This window comes from Helicoverpa zea, chromosome 5 (genome assembly GCF_022581195.2).
Source record: "Helicoverpa zea isolate HzStark_Cry1AcR chromosome 5, ilHelZeax1.1, whole genome shotgun sequence".
Lineage (NCBI taxonomy): Eukaryota > Metazoa > Arthropoda > Insecta > Lepidoptera > Noctuidae > Helicoverpa > Helicoverpa zea.
The window spans coordinates 6,160,565-6,178,300 of record NC_061456.1 but is presented as its reverse complement, the minus strand read 5'-3'; the positions used below and the strand labels follow the sequence as shown (position 1 = coordinate 6,178,300).

Below are 17,736 nucleotides of genomic sequence, written 5' to 3'. Positions count from 1 at the left end.
TACTTTCTATACCAATGGCTGATAAAAAGGTGAAGGAAAATATCTCGCGGAAACCTGGACTATATAGTCTGAAATCTCCAACCTGCAACCTTGCATTGAGCAAGCGTGGTGATTACCGCTCAATCCTTCTCCGTATGAGAGGAGGCCTGTTCCCAGCAGTGGCACGATAAGAAGGCTGTAACTAACTCATCTGCTTAAAACTTTGTTTCCTTAGGGAAACACTTCTATCCGGATAAAAAGTAGCCTTTATGTAATGACGTAAGTACCTTGGTTATATTACTGTCTTCAGAATCCTTTGAGCTGCTTGAACGTGTACTCCTACACATATACACACATACAAACTTTCGCATTTATTTGCGTGAGCTCTCTGCGATCACATGGTGGTACAAAAACAAAACAGAAAGTTTTCAATATGTTCTGCGACTGATGGCTTGCAAACTGATTGGGTAGTGTTTTATTTTTACATACCTAGCTGCTTATCATATTTTGGGTCAATATAGCCATTGGCAACTTATTGGGTAGGTACCTATTACTACAGGGAAATGAAATAAATAAACTGTAGAAACATCAAGTATATTTTACGATATTTACAAGGTTTCCTTCATAAATATCCATAGGTACTTATAAAAAATATGAAAATTAAAAAAATATAATGATATCAATAAACCAAACTCGTACATATTTACAATGTTTATAATAATTAGAAAACATATAAATACTAAAGCTCCCTGCGAACTGGTCTCATAAAGAAAATATTTGTTTTGGTCGGTTCATTGTAGCTAGTCAAAAAGTAAATGTCTGGAAACTGCAAAAACAAATATTAAAATGATCATAGTAGATTAAATAGTATAGCGATATCTGGCGCCTTATGATGCGGAAAGCAGACTCCGCGCAAAGTTTTTCTAAGTATATTGATCTTTCTATTTACCTATTCGGAGGGAGCTTAATTAAAACCTTTTTCTTATAGGGATACAATAGTTTCGAGACTAAATTACTCAATTTTGATTAATTCCACAAATACTTAAATCATCGTTGAATTATACAGTGCGCCTGAAAAATTGATAAAAATTTTCTACCTATCTAAACATGTAACTAGATATTTATCTATTTATTGTATAAAGTGAGCTAATTTAATTAGGCACGAGTCCGACAGTGAGTGGAGCGCGAGGAGGCGCAGGCGGGCGCGGGCGCCTCGAGGAGCGGCGGGGGCGGCGGCGAGGCGGCGGGGGGCTCCCGGCCCGTCCCCGCCACATGACTAGAGGTTGTCTGCGCAGCAGACGCCGACGTCGGCTTGGATTCTTCGATATTACCAACATTCGTTTTGTGATCTCTGTGAGTCTTCTCCTCAACTAAATCGTTTTTAGATAGTCTATCGTGTTTTTTATATTTATTCAACTCGTGAGGCACTAGCACTGCGAGTGGCGGAATTGGTGGAATGTAGGCATGGGGCTCGTAATTGTCATCGACGTAGTCGTTAGGATTCCAAACGGCAGTCGTGGTCGCTACCGATGCCTCGCTTGCCATGATCCGTGGTGTCGTCGCACGAGACGTCACCGGGGACGTTGTAATTGTAGTTTTATCTGCTAATAATTCGGATGCCACGGTTGCTGTGGACGGAACAGTAAATACATTTCTATTTTTATTAGATCTAGTTTTACGTCTTTTTTGTAATTTTGGCACATCGAGAAAGAATGGATCGAATATAAGATCGGATTCTTTATAGTCGTCGTAATTTATTGGTACAATTGGTTTCACTGCACTCACAACATTGCCAACGGTATAGTTTAGTCTTTTACCATTGCTATCACTGACTGACGCACTGGCTGTCACAATTACCCGTGGGGGACTTTTCAGTTTGATTTGTGGTTTTTCGGACACACTGGGCGGAGCAACAGATCGAGCCGATAGAGCAGATTCCGTTTCTGGAGCCGCATCATCGCTTCGCTTGCGATCATAATAGAAAGGATTAAAAGGTAACGGTCGTTGTGCTGGCAATGGTTGAGGATATGCCTGAGGTCTATTTTGTTTAACAGAAGTTTCATGTCGCTCCGAGGGTTGCGAAGTAGGTCCAGGACGTAGTAATTGATCTCGTGGATCGAGTGTGGTCGGTCGGAATGGTGCCGGTTGAGGTCGTTGAGCAAACGATGTCGCTGGTCGCTGAGCGGATGGCCTTGGGGCAGTTCTAGACGACTCATATTGGAAATGGTCGAATTGTTGTGGCGGTGCATGCGTTATATAAACTCCATCAGCGGGTCGAAAGCTCTGTCGTTGAAAGGAAATGGCTTCGGATCCTGGTCCTCGGTGCCGGTAAATAAACTCTTGTGGGGAAAGTAGGGAAGGATCTAGTGTGGGTAAGGAAGGTGCTGAGGGAGCAGATGGGGCGGAAGGCGCTGATGGGGCAGATAGACCTGACGGGGCTGAAGGAGCAGATGGGGAGGAAGGTGGATAGGAAGGTGATGGAGGGGACAGCGAGGACAGAATGGGTGAGGGTGAGGAAATTAAATGTGGAATGGGAGATGGAAGTCTGGAAGACGTAGATGGTAGTATAGTAGTGGTGGGAGGTCTGGCTGTTGTTGTAGTACTCGTAGTTGTGGTTCTTGTCGTGGTCGATGTTGTTGTTGGCTGCGGAGTCGTCGTTGTTGGATGATGTGCGTAATCTTCGTAGTCAGTATCGTCGTCTTCTTCTTGGTACTCTGAAATTGAAATATTTTTTACATGAAAACGACACGTGGATCACTAATGCCATGAATTTATGCTAAAAAAAGTAACTTCTGATTTTCTTAATATAAGATTGACAAATATTTTAACAAAAACCCCTAAAGGACGAAACTACTAGATGGATTTTAAAAATAAGCTTTATTTAATTCGGGTACCAAAAGAAGCTCTCCTGGGACGCGGGTGAAACCTTGGGAATCACCTACTTATCTTTCTGCATGTTATAGTTATTTTGTTGTTTAATGGCCTGTGCATAATAAACGCTTACCTTCAGTAAGTTCCTCATTTTCTGACAATGGTAAAGGCGGGTGTGTTGGTTTATATTGTGGGTTTTTTGGTTCGTCTCTTTTTATGTCCTGGATAGGATCTTCAGTTGAGTCTGTAATGTCTGTTGAATGTGCCTGAGTTTTATCTTGTGTCGTAGTCGGGATATCATCTATTGAAGGGTCAGCTTCTTGGTTTGGTTTGGTGTGCTGTTGTGACTGTTCAGTTGGTTGTGCTTGAGGTTTCTGTTGGTCTGGCTGTATGATGGGCGGCGCAGTACTGCCGTATAACTCTAAATTTAAACTGTAGAACTTTTCAGACTTTGTACAATCTACTTCGTCGACTCTCTCACACACTCTTGTCTCCTGAAATGAGAAAATATCAATTATTAGATAACCTGCATCCTGTTTTTTGAATTTCAAATCCTATATTTTTACTGCAGTAATCATCAATAAAGTCATAATCTTATTAACGTAGCGATGCTTGCAAAAAACATGCCACTACTACAGAACCTACCAAAAAAATCACGTACTTATCAACTGACCTGGTCAAAGACGGTGCCGTTAAGGCAAAGGAACTTGATGTCCATGGGCTCATCATTCTGGCCCACCGTGCACACGTGGAACATCTGGCACGAGGTCTCCAGGTCTGCGTAGTACCCGCCTATAACCTTGCCCGTGCACGTGAAGTTCGTTTCGGGCAAGTTGTCGAAGTCCAAATACTGAAAAGTGAACAAAAAAATCTTTGAACAAAAAGTGTCATGTTCGGTGTTGTTCGTGACAATTGATAGAGAATAAAATGAAGTTTTTATAGCACTGATATTTTTTTGGGCAACGCATTGGAATTTATTAGTCATGATTAAAACAGTATTTTATAGTTTAATTTAAGAAAGAGTCACGTTCAAATGTATACTAATAAAATAGTAATAGCATGAAAAAGAAAAATATTATAAAGCTTTGCACAAAATACTTACACCTGGTTGAATTGACCTGGATATTCGAAACTCGTTCTGGAATATGAATATCAGCAACCACAGCCAAACTGAAACAGTAATATTAAACATTTTAATATTTCCGAACTATACATAGGTGTTCACATTTTAAGTCTACATTTTAATTTAGCAATAATGAAGATAAAATATAATTTTTCATAAGCAGATTATTATGATAAATTAGATCTTTTTAAAATATTAGCCCATCAAAAACTACAAATAAAATGTCAAACCAACAAAATTAATTAAAATTAAATGTCAAAGAAACGTAACATTTTATTTTACAATTAACTTTTAGGAGATCACAGTTAAATCTTTAGTCGTGATACACGAACAAGAATTATTATTAGTAAAAGTTTCATTTACATATGTTGAAGGTATCTTCACTAGAAACTAAGTACAGTCATAGAATATTGAACAGTGCGCGTGATTTCTACGAGCTTAACAGTGGGACGCAGGAAGCGAATTGATCATAAACGTCACTACTGGATGCTTTACGCTTATGAATAGTGTGTGATAAATGTGAGGATGGGGAGCTACGAATGTAAATTGCAGTAAATAGGTAGCCAGAAGAAACCTTGCTGTTTATTACGATCTGAACAAATCGGTTTCTATACTAAATAGTGGGACACTTGCTCCATTTTTGCTTATTGTTTTCATTCTAGTTTGAGTTAGATAATTTTGCAAAAAAAAATATTTTGATTTAGTAGGCATGCGACTTTATAAAGGTCTTTACAAATTGCATGTGTTGAACTTGAACATTGCGATCTATTTAGAATATTTTTAAACTTGCTTAGATCGTTAGGTCACATTGACTTAGTTTTCTCAGTTCACTGATAGAGCATAAAAATTGTATTCAGTATATTAAGAAAATATAATTAAATAAATTGATAAAAAATTATAAAACCTTGTAAGGCAGAGGCGGTGCGCACGACAAGCGCGCCGCCGCCTGAGATCCGAGCCTGCCGCCGCATCTGAAATCAACAGATAAACTCTATTAATAAAGCAATAATCACATCAAATTGTGAATATAACACATTTGAATAATATGATGAATCAGGGGAAAAAACATGATAAGTTACCAAATAAGCTTTTCGTAGCAGAATGGTAGACCTTTTGAATAGTCTCTCTAATATTATAGCCGAGTGCGAATGCGAAACATATAGGTACATCTACATATGTATATATATTCTACAAATATGGGTGAGTCGTCTACGTCTCTAATAAGATTATTTTCACCTGCAGATTATTTCAGCTGCAATAGTTCAACGACATTTTGGAGATCACGATAATCCTGTACAATTGATGGCGTCAATTTCAGTATTTTCTGATAAGAGAAACATTTTTCTTAGTTATTTATGAAGGAGAGCATCAACGAACTATGTCATAGTTTTCTTTTCAGTGTGATTGTAAATCAATATTGGGTTGATAGTTGATTGACAGAGGTGTATAAACAAAACAAAGTGCAGACAATAGGTAGGTCGCGGTGTTCGCACGCGCATCCACGGAACAATTGTGTTGCGACACCCACAATTAGCCATCCACAGTGGATTGTTCCGATATGCCTCATCTAAAATTACATAATTTTATAATTACATACTTCGATGCATAACAATGATCCAGTTTTCTAATTGGTTTTTATATTGCTGGGCACAAATTAGCACCTATATCATTGGCGCTAGATTAGATTTTAGATCATAACATGTAAACAGATACTTGGGAGGAGATAAAAAATAACGAAATACAATAAAAAGTAGATTAAATTCTGTGAAATGCAGAGAAAATAGAAAATCGAATATGTTCTCTGATTACCTACGCATTATGTAATTAAGGTGTTCCTCAAGTCAACATTCTAAATCCTTCCCGGATCTTGCCAGGCTTGTAGGTTCATACTTTGCCTACATCATTTATATTGATGAGGAAAAGTAAAATAAACATTAAAAAAAAAAATGAAATGTCAAGGTCTTTGGATTGTCCATGTTCTAGAAAACCCGTTTAAGAATGTCAAATAATTTATGAAGAACATTCTATGCATGACAAAAGAATGAAGGTTTACAAAAAAGTGTTAGAGACTATGAGATAATAGACTAAATTTAAATTGTACGCGAGTTTATTGTTGCTAAAAGTTTTATAGCCTAGACCGAGAGATGTGCTCATTTGCTTAGTGTTACATGAGCGCCTTTCTACTCCAAATAATTATATATGTACCTCTGCTCTTAATATACAAAAAGTGCGCGTTGATCGAACATAGTAGAAAGTATACGTCTGACTTTTATTAATCCCTTTTTACCAATAAAGCCATTAACAAGGCTATTATTGTGATGTAACTCCCATTTAATTCGTAACAAACCGATACGTTTATTTATAACAAAGTATGGCTATGGTATCCGTACTAACGATATAATAATCGTTACGAGCATCGATTATAAAATAAGTGAACTCGATTCGGATGCTTTTAGATTTCAATCTAGAGCAAATATATTTTATTTGAAATGTTTCCTTAAAATGTTGAAAATTTTAAATTAAGCATTAAATTGATGTTAGCAGTCAAATATTTAAGACTTAAGTTCTAATGAAATCTAATTATGCTATTGTAAATCCGCAATTAATTTATCCTAGCTTGAGGTTAGCGGTCCTCCAGTTTTTTGTAATATAAATCATGCTAAATAGAGCATAAGTAATTAGTCAGCTTGGAATAACGGTAACTTATAGCTGTGACATTATCTAGTGTATCAATAATTCTGCCCTGTTAAACAATTACTGTAATTTGCATTGGCCTAGAACATTAGTTTGAAATGTTGTCCTGCAAGATAATGTCTATTTTTATGACCGCAAAAGAAAACGCCGTGACTGCGGGGCAGCATCCATTCCTATAATAAAAATATTTAACAAAACCAGTAATTTGCTCAATGGTGTCTGTGACATATAATAGCGTTGAATGTTATTGGATACCGTGAAAGCTGTTGCAATGAGCAGTTGTGTCAGATTGTCCTAGGGCGTGGTTTCCTTGATGTAAGCAGTGAGACCGTCGGCCAGTGGACCGGCACGAAACTGGAGCACTGCGAGCGACACAAACGCTAAGGCTACGTGCACATGACGCGCTGTGTTAGGACCTAAGTTTGTTTACAACTTCTGCACGCTGAACACGTGAAGGCCGTTTCCAAGTAAGGGCATATTAGAGGTGGCCTAAAACTAGGCTAACAATTGTGATTAGGACATTGACATACGACTTTTATTGTTGCAACTATTGCAACAATATGCGTGTTTCTTTATTTTTCTTTCAATAAAATATTTTCAGAACATAACTTGGAGTTAAAATATGCTTTAAAAAACTGGTCACCCGAGCCTAACCTCAAACGAGTAACGACAATATTTTCACAGAGTCATATCTCACAGACAGTCTAGAAATCTGTCTACTAAACCGGTCTCTAAACCACATAAAGAATACTTGTCAGATTTAATGTATCCCTAATGGTGAAACCGGAACTAAAATTAGGCTTGTAACAATCATAATCAAAGTGCGAGGTGGTAAGTAATAGCGGCAATTTGACATGTCGTAATCTGATACCATTAATTAAATTGCAAGGGTACGTATGTAGGGACTTTGTTGAACGAACTTTGGTAAAATAGTAGCATTTTGCGTAATGCCTTGAAATGTGACTATTTAGTGCGCTTGTTTATAGTTGCTGTTAATTCCTTTTACGACAATATACGGCCTAAATGTGAGGCAGCCCCGGGGCACACGCAAGCTGCGGTAGGGTTTATTGTCGATAAAGTGAACAACAGTGGCATAATACTGCACTTTGTGTAAGAAGAAATTGCATAAATGCTAAGGAAAGCTATTGTATATTTCCAATTGAATAGAGACATGGGCCTATGGTAGCTCTTGTTTACTGGGTATAAAATATGGTAAGCTTAGGATAGGATCCAGAGTGTTTTCCGTTACTAGTGTTTCCCTCTATAGTATAGAATGGATAAAAAATATATAAACAGCTCTATTCATAATATAGTCCTGTTGAAAGTTAATTGTGTGAAGGAAAGCTATTTACTTAGACTGATATCAGCAAGAAATATGTTATTGTTTTATTCTATAGTCTGCGGTAACAAACACATTGCTCACATATCAATCGGCATACCACCATTGCCGCAATTCTAAATAGATTATGCTGTAAAACAATTTAACGGAAATAAGGAAGCTTATACCATGACGTTACGCAATACAACAATGATATATGACGAGAACTTTTATTAAAACAATTGAAGCAAATTGCTGATTGCTTATCTATACGTATATCGTGAGTACAATTACAGAAACAATCTGTTAAAAAGATATAATGACTTTTTATTAAAACTTAAACGCAGTTGGAATCATATAGTAATTAATATGAACTTGTAATTGTTGTGAGCAAGACTGTATATGAAAATTAAATACGCAGTTTTTTTTATTTCTGTTTTTAGTACTGATTAAACGAAAGCTCGCTCTCTTGAAGTTACTAATAACTACCTAAGTAATAATCTTTCATTTTCTCTTCGATATTTAGACAGTGCATTAGCCGATACCTATAAAATCTGGTCATTTTTTAAAAATGCATCTAAATACAGGCAGCCCCTATTCTAAGGGTACCTTTCTCCATGTCTTTAATCTCAATAGGATCGTTTCGATAACTTTCGTAATTAAAATATTGGGCAAGATTTATGAAATCCCATAGGTATAAATTGACTTTTAGAACATAAAAAAAATGTTGTAAGGTAATGTAATTCCTGAGGTGCTCTAATAGTTTGTCTTATTAACTGTCTTCAGCTAAGAATATAATTGAAAACAAGTTGCGATACATTTATAGAGCCAAATTGTGTTGTGGTCAAATTATAATGATTTGAACCACAAGGGGTATTGCTTTGTGGTCGGTTTCTCACATGGGTCGGAAGCTTGGAATTGCTTACTATCCTGGTTTGCCAACGGAAAGACTACCTAAGATGCGATGTTTAGGTTTAATCTTGACTCACTGATAGGAGATGATGCGCATGGAATATTAAAGCAAGAATCACGCTGACTGTGGTAAGAAATATTGTATATTTCGTAGTATCCGTATTGATATTCATTTTTTATTCGATCATTGCACTGAGATTTAAAAATAACGTACCTACCTAATATAAAAACGCCACAACTGAAAGCGTTGCGTGTAGATTCAAATCTAATTATTATGAAATGGATAAACGGTATGGTATGTAGGAATTAATGGAAACACTTTCTCGTAAACAATTAACTTAATAAAAGCATCGAACACTCCGCACGAGGAAGCGGTTGTATTAATTACTTGACGAATAAGGAGTAATTACGGCTATTGTTCTGCTAATTAATTTGATTCAAGCTGACACCTAAGTATAGCTTGTCAACAGTTTGATATCGTTACTCTACTTACGCATATCGGTATCGAATAATCGCAACACTAAAACCGTTTATGTAATATTATTGCTATGGATATAAATCGATAATCGTTTCTTAATATTCGTTCAATTAAATTTGATTCGAGACGTGACTACGTGATACTTAACTATCCGTTTCGTTTAGCATTCATAGCGGAGTGTAGGCTATCACCGCTATGTCAACTGATGTGGATAATTTGACTTTCAAGAGGTTAAAATACCGTGAGCTTCACTAAAGGAGGAACCAATTACAATTGTAACGGTAATGGTAAGTAGCTGGCGCTCAGTTTTATTATACGAGAGTTACCTCACCACACCAGGATTTGATAACGTAATAATAATAAAAGGTTTAAATAAAAAAATATACTTAGCGTATAGGCTTCATATAATAAATGAAATTATCAAAATGGATCTAAAAAAGAAATCCATGAATCCATATTATAGTGTGCTGAATACTTCTTAATAATTTTTGGTTTTTAATTAAATTGGGAACTCGAATTATCCAAATTATTTGTTCAAGTGACAAGTGGTGTTACTACATAACACGTTTTTAATGAAATTTAGGTTTCAAGGCCCACGATACGTATACCAATTGGGCTTTATCGCCGATCATTTGATTAGCAATTTAGTTTTATTTAAATCGATGTGACCGAGATTGATTAGCGGGCAATGGTCGTGACTTAATCTTATAAGTTTGCACAATGCCCTATGTCTATTTGGAATGGTATTATGTTACGTAGAGCAACAAAAAGCTACGCATGAACGGTGCAGCGATGTAACGGGCCCAGTCGGCGCGCACTCCGTTATGTCATCAAGTATGTCGAGAGCAGCGTCCGAAGCACCTGGTAGCTGACAGCTTGGCGGTCACTATACTACCTCACAACACACTCATCACGCTTCAACAACTACTCAGTTACGGTACTCGATAAACCCAATTAATATTCAATATTACCATACAAGAGTAATGATCTATAAACGACTTCTTCGTTTTCAATCGCCTTGCCTACATAATCAGCTTAACCGCAATGAGAGTTATATAACGATTTTAGTCATATAAACCTACATACTCGAACATCCTTGCGGATTGAGATGTCACGTCTCGCCTTTCTCGTAACAAATGACACCGCCTACCATGCTCTGACAACGGTGATGGATACTCACGAAACCACTCTGATTTTGACTTACGAGATCCTTTCAATGTGATAATATTACATCAATATGTCGTTTCGTATCTGACCCCATAAACACAATGATATTCAGGAAGACGATCGTGACGGGGAAAATACTGTATAAAAGATACATTGCATAAGAATGGCCTTTGATCGACGATATATTTTGACCACATTGTCATGTCAGAACGGTTTTAGTGGTCGGATTTTTTAAGTTTTGAAATTAAGCTCTCGTATTCTTGCAAAAGAATAAGTTGTAGATAAATTTTAATAAGGAATGTGCATAAAAAGTCAGGGCTTAGATAAAACATGCGATACGTAACAAAAGCACAAACAATGGGTCGCCTACTCGCTTAAGACAATTAAGTTAATAATTGTGACCTATGTCGACACGCGCGACAAATATTACCTGAGCCATATTGGGACCGTTTAACTACCGGTTGTGTACTTAATCCCGGGACTGATTCACGACGCGATTATCCTTATCAATTACAGAGACGCATTCTCGCCTACACCACTCGTATGCTCAATTGTTGTAAGAACGTTTATGGAAGTAAGATATTTTCCTTGTTAACTCATCTTAAATCGCATCTGTTGAAGTTACGAAAGGCGTGCTTAAGGTCGAAACGCAAGCAATTGTATCAGGGCACTCGTAAAAGCTCTCCACGTACCTGACTGGTCTAGAGTTGTTTTCGTAATGTCTTGTGACGGAGCTCCAAGAGGCACTGTTCGTAGAGTAATATACAACGTGAACGTCTGTCCTATTATAGTTGGTGACAATACTAAACACGTGTCAGGATTGTTTATATACTTATACCAGTACTAGACTGTTTGGTCTCCAAAGCTGATTGACAGTGACTCACTTGTTACGCACGAAACTCATATTCACAGGATATGGAACAATTTATGTACAACCGCTGCTGAGTAGGTACAGACAGTAATATATCTAATGTTTTTGTGATAAGTACCAATGTTTATTGTTACGCAATCGCAAGTATACATCTTGTGAAAATTAACAATTCATAACAAGTAGACGTGGAAATGAAAGTAGAGCAACATGCCTTACATATTCCTGCATTTATAATTTAACTAAGATTGCAAACTAAACTGATTGTACTAGCGATAAGTTGTTAAGTACTCGTAATCAATATTGTTGACTAAACATGGATTGAATGAGTGGTGTTGAAACTGATGGATGAAAAACTCAATTCACAGGACTGGGTCGTATTGTGGAATGAGGCGATTGTCTGAGTCTGAGGACAACTAGCAGAGGTTATTGTCCGCTAACTACTTAGCAAATAGTGCGTATCCTGGATGACTGGTTGCCTACATGTAGGAATGCGGGATGAAGGTCGGAGAAACACGGGATGAGTAGACAGCGTGTGGGTATAGAGAATTAAGGCCACGAGTACGGTGATAAGCGGAAGCGAGATTGGTTTTGTAAATATTTTATAAAAGAAGTAAGATTTTTTTTTAAATGAATATATTTCCAAATTATGATACGTAATGTAGCCTTGATTATTATACAGAGTTAAACAGATTGACGTAATTGGAGAAAAATGAATTATTCACTCAAAACACTGCAATTCACGGGTTGTCCAAAATATGCACAATATTGCACATTTATGATTTGGTTGTGCGGCATATTTCAGTGTGGGAATATAATACGGATATGAAAATTTAAACGTGCCGTTTTTCGTAGTTTGTTGATTTTAAATGTATAAAGAACGCTGCCGTGAGCACTGAGCGCGTCTCCATTGTACCGCCTCCGTCGCATTCCTCGACGTTTCCTCTGTCATTCACAGGTTTTTTGTTTGTTTATTCCTCAATTTACAATGATGGATAAAATCTTCATTGAATAATTGCAGTCACGTCGTCATTATATTGTTTTATTTTTGCGACGACAAATAACGAGATTGGAAACGGATGAGAGTGCAAGCGAACGTAGATGTTCTCATAATTAAATGTCAACTATTGCAGTAAGTTTAACTTCACTGTAACTCAGATCATCTTCACGCATAATTTACAATTATTATACTTAATATTATACTTAGTAGTTTCGTACATGTTCTACTGCTGGCATTTAGATTCTAGTAGCAGTTTCGACAGAAAAGTTCCCATGCGTCCGCTTACGGTTATATAATATTTTAGAAGAAGACCGCGTCAGACATTTGACCTCACTGAGCAATACCGAGACGTGTTGCACTTAGACACGTTTGTCCCAGCGTTCAAATCTAACTTTATGGAATGCCATACCCACTGTGACATATTTGTTTATCTCCCTCAAAATCTATGTAAACATTTATGAATATAAACGAGGTCAACTAAGTCGTAAATTTTTCTCAAGATATGAAATGGGTGACAGATCATTATGTTACACCTTTTACGGATAATAACATTCTTATCTGACCCAAAAGTCTAAGCTATTATTGCAATCCATTTAGTAACCAATTACACGTTAATTAACATTATCTTTAAATATGGATAGTGTTATAATCGAATGTACTTTATGTAATCAACAAAATGAATAATACATACCTATCAGCACATCGAATTCACCGAAGGATTATAATAAAGAATGTTGCTCAACTTAATATCAATAGTTACTCCAACCAGTAACCTACTGACTACTGTATAGCTGTCATCGTATATTTTATTAATTCTCCAAATCGTTATAATGAGGTGGGTTTATAGAAATTGTTATGAATTTCGTCATAATACGAGGTACGTTGTCCGTGTTTTCTTACGTAACTTATGTTTTGTCCAAGTTTTTCCTCAAACATTGTTTTTTTTTTTTGCTTTATTTGTTCAAAACATTGCTTGTTTCGTTGTAAGTTCTGCAGTACTGAGTGGAACGAAGACCACAGAGATTCATGAAACTTTTTGAAAACTCAAAATATTGTTCTTATATTTCTGCGCGTTTGGTTTATTGTCTTGTGTTTTTGCACTAGGTAAGTATTGCACAAAGTCGTATATCTAAATAGCAGTTACTGACTGTCTTCTAAAAACTACGTATATGTCCATATGACATATGTGTGAAGTGAGCGTATGAAACGTAACATAGAAAGTGGTTTAAATTTTTGTACCTGCTGTTTAGATTTCGTTTATAAATTGGACACTAGAATTCAATTTTTCGGTCAATGAATGTTAAATTGGTAAAATCATCGATGTAATTTAATAAAATGGGCACAATTTGCGGTTGGATACGGACGCACATTTATAACTAGTAGGTGGTAATTAAAAGTTTTGTCATTCAATCCTCGGCGTGATGTGCACAGCTCCTCGGAAATCGTTCCCATGACCTTTTGTTTCGTGGCCATACGCTAATCTTTTTTATTTACGAGCCAGCCACTTGCCTTCAGTTTACGTACACATGTACTTATTAAATATCATTTATTGCGCTTCAGTAAATAGGTCAAATATGAACAGCTGTTGAATAGCGTTTCATGTTAGATAAATAAATTATGATTTAATGTCCGGCTAGAATGAAATTGTACGCAAAAAATAACAAAACAACATTCAAATTAGTCTATACAGTTATATATAGTATGCTAATAGTTTCTTATTCGATATAAATCGATTGATATACAGTAAGTGTAACGCCCTTCATGTAACCTAAGAACATTGGCCTGGCGAGGCCTTTAGTTATAATTTAGACAGTTTATTAGATCACAACCGCAGACAACCAATAGAACATGTTCAACAACGTTTTATCGCTAAAATATCTTTGTCATAATTTACGAGTTTGATTTTCAACTGACAGGTTAACTCGTCGGGTATCTAATAGGTAATAACTTAGTTGGTAAATTAAATTAATTTATTACATGTGGAAGGGAAGGTCAACCAGGTCACGGAAATTTCTCAATAAGTGTATGAAGTTATCATTTCGTGTCGATCTGTGAATGTTAGAAATTCATGTAGCAGCTGATTGGTTTCCTATTTTGCGCAACTGTTATCGGTTCAACTTTTAACGGTGAAGTGACGAAAATCAACAGTTCTAGTAGAAAACCAAATAAACTAAAGTGTAACCGAAAGTGAAATTTAATCTAGGGACATTTGCCAATTACAGCTAACGTGTACTCCAAAATTAAATTTCATGCAACACAATAAAGCGTATCACCAACGAAATGCGATTGTCGCGCACGTACGTAAAGCAAGAATGCAATAAAAAGACGTAATATGATATAATTAATGTTGTACAATTTGTGGTGTAGGAAACTTCACGGGCGAATACACGCGCACGCTACGTGTTGCTAGACCCGCCACGACTTCCGCGCTCGGTGAGAGCTGGCACACGATCTCTTCGACAAGGGACGACGCGCAAATGGCCCCAGCATGCATCACAGCGTCTTCATCGCATGCAACCGAAACGTGAATGAGTGCACACATGAAAGGGAAATTAAACGTTTCTGTATCAGACTCTATTGTCGTCTGCGTTTCATGACAATGATCCAGTTGTGTAACTTGAGGATGTATTTCATTTACTTAGGTAACAAGTGCCAATTTTAAAGAGGATTGTCAAACCACCCTAATCACGGTTTATGGAAAGAAAATTCATAGAAATGAAAATATTTCTTTTTAAGAAAAACAAAATCGTTCACAAGAATTGTCGAAATTTAAACTAAGCAGAACCCATCCAGTGTCGTTGTGTCTAACTTACTAGTACACACTTAGTTGAAATAGGTTGTTTGTTTGTCAAATCTCAAGAGACAATGCGTAACGATATGTGGGGCGTGGCTTGTCTATGTTAGTTACACAAACAATGGAGAAAGCAGAGCATCCATCGAAATCATCATCTACTTGAGAACAACACAACTTACACACAAGACTGACAGAATAATAACTCTCGTCATAATATCAAAAGTTTCTAATATACTAACATGAATAAATAAAAGCTTATAATATTGGCTTTTTCCTGTTCACACTTAATTTGTTTGAGGTAATTAGATGAAAGTATAGCTAGTTTGGTATGTAATGGCCAATTGGTTAAAGAACCAGCCTGCTCCATTTGACAATATATCGTCACTGTGAATTTTACAGTATTAGCCAACTTTTTGAATCAATTATTATAAATCCATTGCAGAAAAAGAAAATACAAAGAAAAAAATCTGAATGTTAAATCTGAGTTCTGAGTTATGAAAACCTCAACTGACTTAGGTCATTCATCAGAGAGCAACCAATTCAAGTAAGTAATTATGCGCAGCCACAACACGAAGCTCACTGAAGGCGTGAAAGCCTCGTATAAACTCTCGGTTGTACTACCCATAAAATGACAGTAAAACTTAGATCGTGAAATAAAGCGCTTTCATGTGCACATCAATGGAATTCCTATGATTCATTCATAGGATGCGGAGCTCCAGTGGGTGGTACGGACGCGCGCATCGACTGCAAATCATTGTGGCTTTCCAAGGGCACAGTATTCTATGTCTTATTGTAACCTTCAAGGCCGTTTTACATCATGCATATGCGTAGATTGACAGATAAATTGTCTATGTATAGATAGATGGGCCCGTCAAGTGTGAAGATGAAGATTACTCGTGTACACACCACGCACTAATCTATGTACAATGGAAAGTGTTAATTTTAAAATCTGATGTTGCTTTATAAGATTTTGATAATTCATGGCTACAAACAATAAGCCAGCCATGTTATTAAAATTTCATAATCATCGTATTAGCCTATCACCTTGACTTTACAAACAGTTAAGCAGATGTTTTCCAAAATTTCAGAAATATGGAAACCTAAATGATTTCTTTTCTCCTTTTTACACTCCGCATTTTCGTTCCTAGAGAAGCAGTCGTATCTATATTCAGGAGACGCTCGTGAAAATATGAGAAAAATATAATTTCCCTATCATCCCTTAGTCTTCAAATCCTGAAGGCTGCTTGAATGGCAAGGGGCACGTCTAGCAGCACAGGGCGTCATCATGGCCGGCGCGTGACGACGGCGCGGGCGCAACGTTGCGCAACAAACAACGCACTCAACCCGCTTTTACTCGCCGCTCGTTTACATGGAACGCGTCAATTACGTAAAAATGTATCAAAAATTGTATTCACGTACCCGCACTGGTATGCAAGCAACTCGTTACCACATCTCTCTATAGAAATGCTGATAAAATAATTGTTATTTAATTAGCCGTTCCCAATATCTGATACAAGTGCTGATATCGGTTGTGAAATTGTACATCCCATTGTATATGTGCGTAGACGCTTATAATTATAGAGCAACACAACCAGGCATTAAAACAATAATAACATGTTATATCGGTAATGATATAGCTTAATATTGAGTAACATTGCTTTTAGGGTTGTGTAACGTTGAGGAATCTTAGTTTCTATCACACGAGTATCGAGTGTTGATAAATGTGTTAAGCTTATGTTGTCCTGAAATGCTACTGTAATCCGTGCATTCATGTCTCACCTATTGCATTACCAGTTATATTGCTGTTTAACATCTTTGACTCATCTGGGTTTACCAAACACCTGACATTTGACATTACATTCCATTCATTAACATTACTGTATGAAGATGAAAAGCCAATTTGAAAATCTTTGCTCTAGTAGATCTGCTCGGATAGAGCGAAGTCTACTTATGCAAGACAACGCTACTTTTACTTTCATCGCGTCGCGGAATAAGAAATAAAACACTAACTATGTTCTCAGAGCAACACATTTTAAAGCGAAAAATATAGTCGAGTAGCTCGTCAAATACACGATACTTTGCATAGATTGACATTGGCCCTGATATTTGAACCGTAGTTCGATGTGATCGATTATATGTCGAGTGTCGCGACTTTATGCACTTATAATGGTAATTAGGAGGTCGTTAGTCCCCTCATGTTGTTCATTTTAACATAAGTGCGTATGACGTCAGATGGCAGCCGGTTATCACAAAACAACCCACTTCACTGCCTCATAAGGGTTTGTGGTACAAGGCTCTTTAAAATTTCACGTCGGGATCATTTTAATGGAAGTGAAATATACAGGTGCGGAATGTAAGTAGTAATAATTTAAATGAAAATTGAAATTAAATAGAATTTATTCTCTAAAAAGCAAAGTGTTTATATATAAACATAAAGGTTAAGTAGAGTCCCAAACTCAAGCCATAAATAATTTTAAACAATCGGCCCAACGCAGATATTTGTGGTCATTACGCATTCAGTATATTGAATTG

The 17,736-nt window shown here is 36.7% G+C and overlaps 1 protein-coding gene across 2 annotated transcripts in view; it reads right to left on the bottom strand.

The window, feature by feature from the left end:
* Positions 1-557: 557 nt before the first annotated feature.
* Positions 558-17,736, bottom strand: part of LOC124630583 (proteoglycan 4-like) — a 36,358-nt gene continuing 19,179 nt past the window's right edge. The window contains exons 1-6 of one of the 2 annotated variants that reach the window (XM_047164544.1): positions 11,235-11,359; positions 4,878-4,944; positions 3,953-4,020; positions 3,524-3,700; positions 2,984-3,344; positions 558-2,693 (exon numbers count right to left, since the gene is read on the bottom strand). In XM_047164544.1, coding sequence (XP_047020500.1) covers positions 1,135-2,693; positions 2,984-3,344; positions 3,524-3,700; positions 3,953-4,020; positions 4,878-4,944 — 2,232 coding nt within the window. In that variant the 5' untranslated portion in view covers positions 11,235-11,359 and the 3' untranslated portion in view covers positions 558-1,134. Of the gene's footprint in view, positions 2,694-2,983; positions 3,345-3,523; positions 3,701-3,952; positions 4,021-4,877; positions 4,945-11,234; positions 11,360-17,736 lie in introns of those variants that run through there. The other variant, XM_047164543.1, reaches the window with a different exon arrangement.